Genomic DNA, 6,916 nt, shown 5'->3' with positions numbered 1-6,916 from the left:
CCGTATACCGGTAAAAGGCGCTCCCAACCCATCCCCCACCCCGCCCCGGGAACAAGGGTCCGCATTGAACCAGGTGCGAATGTTCGCTCGCGTTCTTCGCCTTTCCCGCCTCCCCTCCCCCGGCCGCGGCCCCCGCCTCCCCCCGCGCTGCACCCTCGGTGTTGGCTGCAGCCGGCGAGCAGTTCCCGTCAATCCGTCCCCCCTTACACAGGATGTCCATATTAGGACATCTGCGTCAGCAGGTTTCCACGGCCGTTCCCTGCGGTCGTGGGGGGAGCCATCCCTGGAGTCCCTCATCTTAGGAGGTCCCCGAGACCCCTAAGACCCAGATTGTTAATCACTCAGAAGGTAATGAAACACGCCAAGACGGGAGGCGGGAAGCTGCGAGGGCGGCGGAGGCGGCAAGGAGGCCGCAGAGGTGTCCCGGTCCGCTCGCCACCCCCCTCGCGCCGCGATGGTAGCGCCCATGACGTGTGTGGGGGCTCATTCATAGAATGCTGTTATAAAAGCAGTGGCTGCGGCGCCTCGTACTCCAACCGCATCTGCAGCGAGCAGCCGAGAAGCCGAGACAGAGCCGGCGGCGGCGGCGCAGCGAACGAGCAGTGACCGCGCTCCTACCCAGCTCTGCCCCGCAGCTCCTACCTATCTCTGCCCCTCAGCCCCTCGCCCCGGCCCAGACTCACCGCGACCATGATGTTCTCTGGCTTCAACGCCGACTACGAGGCGTCCTCCTCCCGCTGCAGCAGCGCCTCCCCGGCCGGGGACAATCTCTCCTACTACCACTCACCGGCCGACTCCTTCTCCAGCATGGGCTCTCCCGTCAATGCGCAGGTGAGGCTGGCTTCGCGCCGCCGCGGGGCCCGGGGTCACCGGGGAGGAGACACCGGGGCGGGACGCCCGGGAAGATGAGTCGCGGACCCCTTTGACAGGGGTGGGAGGCTGCCTCGGCCGGAGCAGCCCTATCTCCGGAGCCCCGGACTTGTTGGGAGCGCATGCACGCTTGTCATAGTAGGAATTGGTTCTCCTCTGCCGCGGCAAGCTCATCCCGAGCTGCCCTCGGACCGGGCTCTCTGCCTGGTCTCTGACATTCGCTGGCCCAAAACATGTCCCAAGCAAAGACTCGCGAACTAGAGCCTGGCTCCTCCGGGAGGCAACAGAAAGCGGCAATCTCCCCTCCCATAGCAGCCTGGAGCAGGGAGGAGGGGCGGGGGAGGAGGGTGAAGCCGGCGGGTGTGTAAGGCAGTTTCATTGATAAAAAGCGAGTTCATTCAGGAGACTCCGGAGCGGCGCCTGCGTCAGCGCAGACGTCAGGGATATTTATAACAAACCCCCTTTCAAGCGAGTGATGCCGGAGGGATAACGGGGACGCAGCAGCAGGGTGGAGGAGAAAGGCACCGCGTTGCGGATTTCTTGAGAGGGAACGGGGAGACCTTCCATCCAGGATGAGGGCCATAAAGAAAGACCCGAGTAGTCCCGGGCATGCTTCTCCTCCCTCTCTCTCCCTGCTGCATGCGGCACTGGAAACTCGACTCTCCCCACCTGTGTCCGGAACCCGCTCACTCACGTCAGCTTTCCTCTTCTGTTTCGTTCTAGGACTTCTGCACGGATCTGGCCGTCTCCAGTGCCAACTTTATCCCGACGGTGACTGCCATCTCCACCAGCCCGGACCTGCAGTGGTTGGTGCAGCCCACCCTGGTCTCCTCCGTGGCCCCATCCCAGACCAGAGCCCCCCACCCCTATGGAGTCCCTACCCCCTCCGCTGGGGCTTACTCCAGGGCTGGAGTCGTGAAGACCATGACGGGAGGCAGAGCTCAGAGCATTGGCAGGAGGGGCAAGGTGGAACAGGTGAGGAGTGCTTCAGCACCTTCTCTGGGGGGCAGGGGTTGGCATTGGTGGAGATGGGGAGCACAGTAGACAGGGTGAAGCCACTACACAGAATTCACTACATATCCTCAAACGGGAACCCTGGCTCAAAGCCGTTTCCATCCCAGGCCAGACTGTGATTGTCCTACCCCAAGAAATACTCTAACAGTTTCTTGCCTAAGAGGTTCCTGTCTCAGGCTTTTAGCCTGGGCTCTTCTTTGTTCTCTTGCTGAGGATCTTATTTTAAATGCAAGTCACACCCAGCCCGCAACTGCAGGTTAGAAACGGCTTCCTAGCCAAGGTGCCGGGAAGCTGGGAAGCAGCAGGGGCCAGTTTCACTGGGGTGGATGAACCCAGCTGATGGCGGACGTGTAACTGACTGTTGGTCTTTTTGAAAATTATTTTTCTAGTTGTCCCCAGAAGAAGAAGAGAAAAGGAGAATCCGAAGGGAAAGGAATAAGATGGCCGCAGCCAAGTGCCGGAACCGGAGGAGGGAGCTGACTGACACTCTCCAAGCGGTAGGTAGATTCTGTGGGTCACTCCTTTTTCAAACTTAGGGGAAAGTTGGAGCCTGGGTATAGGGGAGCAGGGTCCTTGAATAAGCCCGTGTCTTATGCTTTGCTCTATCCCTCTGTATACAGGAGACAGACCAACTAGAAGATGAGAAGTCTGCTTTGCAGACCGAGATTGCCAACTTGCTGAAGGAGAAGGAAAAACTAGAGTTCATCCTGGCGGCTCACCGACCTGCCTGCAAGATCCCCGACGACCTGGGCTTCCCCGAAGAGATGTCTGTGGCTTCCCTAGATCTGAGCGGGGGCCTGCCCGAAGCCGCCACCCCCGAGTCCGAGGAGGCTTTCACCCTGCCCCTCCTCAGTGATCCTGAGCCCAAGCCCTCCGTGGAGCCCGTCAAGAGCATCAGCAGCATGGAGCTGAAGGCCGAGCCCTTCGATGACTTCCTGTTCCCAGCGTCGTCCAGGCCCAGCGGCTCCGAGACCGCCCGCTCCGTGCCAGACATGGACCTGTCTGGTTCCTTCTATGCAGCGGACTGGGAGCCCCTGCATGGTGGCTCCCTGGGGATGGGGCCCATGGCCACAGAGCTGGAGCCTCTGTGCACCCCCGTGGTCACCTGTACTCCCAGCTGCACTACCTACACGTCTTCCTTCGTCTTCACCTACCCCGAGGCTGACTCCTTCCCCAGCTGTGCGGCTGCTCACCGCAAGGGCAGCAGCAGCAACGAACCGTCCTCTGACTCGCTCAGCTCACCCACGCTGCTGGCCCTGTGAGCAGGCAGGGAGGGGAGGCCGCAGGCACCCACCAGTGCCGCTGCCCGAGTTGGTGCATTACAGAGAGGAGAAACACGTCTTCCCTCGAGGGTTCCCGTAGACCTAGGGAGGACCTTATCTGTGCGTGAAACACACCAGGCTGTGGGCCTCAAGGACTTGAAAGCATCCACGTGTGGACTCAAGTCCTTACCTCTTCCGGAGATGTAGCAAAACGCATGGAGTGTGTATTGTTCCCAGTGACACATCTGAGAGCTGGTAGTTAGTAGCATGTTGAGCCAGGCCTGGGTCTGTGTCTCTTATCTCTTTCTCTTTAGTCTTCTCATAGCATTAACTAATCTATTGGGTTCATTATTGGAATTAACCTGGTGCTGGATATTTTCGAATTGTATCTAGTGCAGCTGATTTTAACAATAACTACTGTGTTCCCGGCAATAGTGTGTTCTGATTAGCAATGACCAATATTAAACTAAGAAAAGATATGACTTTATTTTCTAGTAGATAGAAATAAATAGCTATATCCATGTACTGTAGTTTTTCTTCAACATCAATGTTCATCGTAACGTTACTGATCATGCATTGTTGAGGTGGTCTGAATGTTCTGACATTAACAGTTTTCCATGAAAACGTTTTATTGTGTTTTTAATTTATTTATTAAGATGGATTCTCAGATATTTATATTTTTATTTTATTTTTTTCTACCTTGAGGTCTTTTGACATGTGGAAAGTGAATTTGAATGAAAAATTTAAGCATTGTTTGCTTATTGTTCAAAGACATTGTCAATAAAAGCATTTAAGTTGAATGCGACCAACCTTGTGCTCTTCATTCTGGAAGTTTTGTAAGATTCTGAAAGGTATTGGAGACCAGTTTGTCCAGAAGGGTGGCTCCTGGAGGGGGACACGCCCCTTTGTTTGATCTCTTATCAAAAAGGAGAAGGAAACTCTAGAGCTGATGTTGGAATATCTTACAAATACATGTGTTCACATGGCGGTGCTAAGATTCTCTAGAAGATTCTGGGGTGGCAATCGGCTGTGCAGTAACTTTTGTGGGAACGTGGCTGCCTGCTCCTCTGTTTTGAAAGTCAAAGGGGGAAATATTTAACTTTAGTTGTGCTTATATTAAGTTGAAATGTCTTGATCTTAACGGGATCCCGTTAGCAAACAGAAGCTTTGTGCAAACCACTTTAACTTCTTATTCCCACAAAATTATGTGAGGGGTTACTCCCACCTTAAAGGTGAGCAAATTGAAGAAGAGCTAGAATGAATGACTTTCTCAGTCTGCCACTAGTGAGATTCCAGTCTTAACTTCCTCGTTCCTTACCCTATCCCTAAAGCTGAGCTGTCTCTTAGCACTTGGTTAAGAAAGAAAAGAAAAAACTTCTGAGGACTTAATTCCTACATACATTTAGTGGGACTATTTTTATTCTCATAAGGACAGGAGCGCTATTGCCCTATCCCTTAGTAATAAATGCCTTGTAATTTCTGACATTTCTTGAACATCATATGCCTGCCATTTAGCTTACGCTGGGGGGAAGAGAAAACTGGCTCTGAGAATTTGAAAGAGATCTCGAACAGTACAAATAATGGTTGATCATTCGGTAAATAAAAAGTTACGTAATAGCTCATTACGGAGGAGTCAACACGGTTCTGAATAAGCTGTAACTTAGAAGCTTTATCATCTTAAAGAAGAGCATGACCTTTGTCTGGGGCACCTCGAATAATGGGGCCCTTACACACACATGCACATACCACAGAGAGAGGAGCCCTTCTCCCCGCTGCTCTCAGGTACCATGCCGGCCACATGCTTGGAAGACAGAGACCATGTTTCCACACCTGCCTGGTGGAAGAGGGCTTCAGTGCTGGCCTCCCGATGCTTTGGTGATAATGAAAAACACTGGGTGGTTATGGGGTGTCACACTCAGTCAAGTTGAAAGTTTTAATTGAAAATGACAGTTCCATTGAGGTTGATGTTCTCACCTCTGATCTCCCTGTGCCTCACGTAATAATCGACATTTGAAACCAACTTACTTTAGGCTCTTATGGAAGTGGCTTTAGACTCCCTGTTTGCTGTTGAGAGGGTAAATTTTCTGTAGCCTTTATTTTATTATTATTATAATTTTTTTAGAGAGGGGGGAGGGGCAGAGGGAGAGAGAGAATCATAAGCAGGCTCCATGAGCCTGAGATCATGACCTGAACCAAATCAAGTCAGATGCTTAACCAACTGAGCCACCCAGGTGCCCCTCTGTAGCCTTTAAATATGGCCTAGACTAATTACAAAATTACTGTCACTAACACCCCGATCTGAAGGAACAAGGTGAGATGCCATGCAAGGAAGCCAGCCGGCTCCCCTTACATGTACAGAAAGAACAACCCACAGAAGGACGTTTCCCAGGTGAAGTGTGGCTGGACCTCAGCCCTGGACACTGAACTGCTCCCAGGACCTGACTAATGGCCCCTGTCAATCCCATGCTGATTAGAGAAAGCACATTGCTTTCCCTTTGACAGCCTTAGCCTATGCCCAGACCCTTCCTCTAGTTCATCATAACCTGGTGGAGACCAGGCTGCTCCATCAACAAGACAACATTGCAATTTCAGGGAGAGGGACTTGCATACGGGGAATCCCATTAACAGGCTTCTCAGAGTCCAGAGTGTGCTTCGTAGGGCTGACATCCCACCAAGCTCCCTGTGGACTATTATCATGGGATCAAGAGAAGAAAGGAATTCCCTCTCTTTCAGCCAAAGGGCTCTTTCCAAATACTCTTTTCCTGAGTCAGGATTCAACAACTCCCATGGATGGTGGGTTCTAGGAATGTTGACTTCCTCTCGGGGAAAGACTGATCTCTACCCACAAGATATGACCTCATGCTGGTCTTAACAAAACAACTATCCCAAAAGATACAAAAGATAACACATATAATAGAAAGGGTTGGGAATAAGGCTGGGAGGGGTCATTTCCTTATGGGGAACATGTCTACTTTAGTCATCAGTGGATCCCCAGACCTGTCTCAGTGTCTGGTTCATAGTACAGGGTTAATAAATATTTGCCCAGTGGATGAAAGAATACATTCGGCACTATTTCCATGAGCAGAAATAAATTCCACACATATTCTCTAAATTCTATTCCAAGGGCACCTGGCCAGCTCCGTTGGTAGAGCATGCGACACTTGATGTCAGGGTCGTGAGTCTGAGTCCCACACTGGGTGTGGAGCCTACTTAATTAAAAAAAAAAATTCTTCTATATCCAGACCCTTTCATGATATTAAGCAATGGGGATTTCACATCTTTTATGTCTGGCTTCAAACACATGCCCCACTCTGTCCTCGGCTCCTGGAATTTATCTACTGTCTCCTCTGGATTCCCTCTGCCTATTCAGTTTCAAAGAGACTACCCTGCCATTGTATTTCCAGCTCTAAATTAATCTGAGATAGAAAAAGGGAAGAAGAAAAAAATATTTATCTCTATATAATGGTGGATTATAGATTCTGTATTGTCTTTGCACATCCCTGTATCATGTGTAATTATTAAAATTAAAGGGTAGCATTTAGCAATTTGTTCTAATAACAGTAACTTTGTATCAACAACAACTTTCCATGCGTGAATGAAAGTAAGTCAACTGCAATCTTTAATTAAAGGACAAAGGCGAGACTGAGGCAAAGTAAAAGTTCTCAGGTGATTACTCTAAGGAGAGCATCTGAAGTTTCAATGTTTCTCCAAACAAACAAACAAAAAATCTAAAACAAACAAACAAAAATCAATCTTTAAACTGCGTATGA

General features: G+C 50.7%; 1 protein-coding gene across 1 annotated transcript; it reads left to right on the top strand.

The window, feature by feature from the left end:
- Positions 1–232: 232 nt before the first annotated feature.
- Positions 233–3,951, top strand: FOS (Fos proto-oncogene, AP-1 transcription factor subunit). The gene is made up of 4 exons (XM_026519478.4): positions 233–831; positions 1,594–1,845; positions 2,274–2,381; positions 2,505–3,951. Exons 1-4 carry the CDS (start codon positions 691–693, stop codon positions 3,144–3,146), a joined length of 1,143 nt encoding a protein of 380 aa, XP_026375263.2. The 5' UTR covers positions 233–690; the 3' UTR covers positions 3,147–3,951.
- Positions 3,952–6,916: the final 2,965 nt, after the last annotated feature.

This window comes from Ursus arctos, unplaced genomic scaffold (genome assembly GCF_023065955.2).
Source record: "Ursus arctos isolate Adak ecotype North America unplaced genomic scaffold, UrsArc2.0 scaffold_25, whole genome shotgun sequence".
Classification (NCBI taxonomy): domain Eukaryota; kingdom Metazoa; phylum Chordata; class Mammalia; order Carnivora; family Ursidae; genus Ursus; species Ursus arctos.
The sequence above is the reverse complement of the archived record's forward strand: the minus strand, read 5'-3'. Positions and strand labels throughout refer to the sequence as shown.

What these genes read in the sequence shown, in the direction of transcription:
- FOS (XM_026519478.4), top strand. Translation starts at nt 691, where the DNA reads ATGATGTTCTCTGGCTTCAACGCCGACTACGAGGCGTCCTCCTCCCGC. An exon ending in GCTCTCCCGTCAATGCGCAG is followed by an intron (nt 832 to 1,593) that starts GTGAGGCTGGCT and finishes GTTTCGTTCTAG; the next exon opens with GACTTCTGCACGGATCTGGC. An exon ending in GGAGGGGCAAGGTGGAACAG is followed by an intron (nt 1,846 to 2,273) that starts GTGAGGAGTGCT and finishes TTATTTTTCTAG; the next exon opens with TTGTCCCCAGAAGAAGAAGA.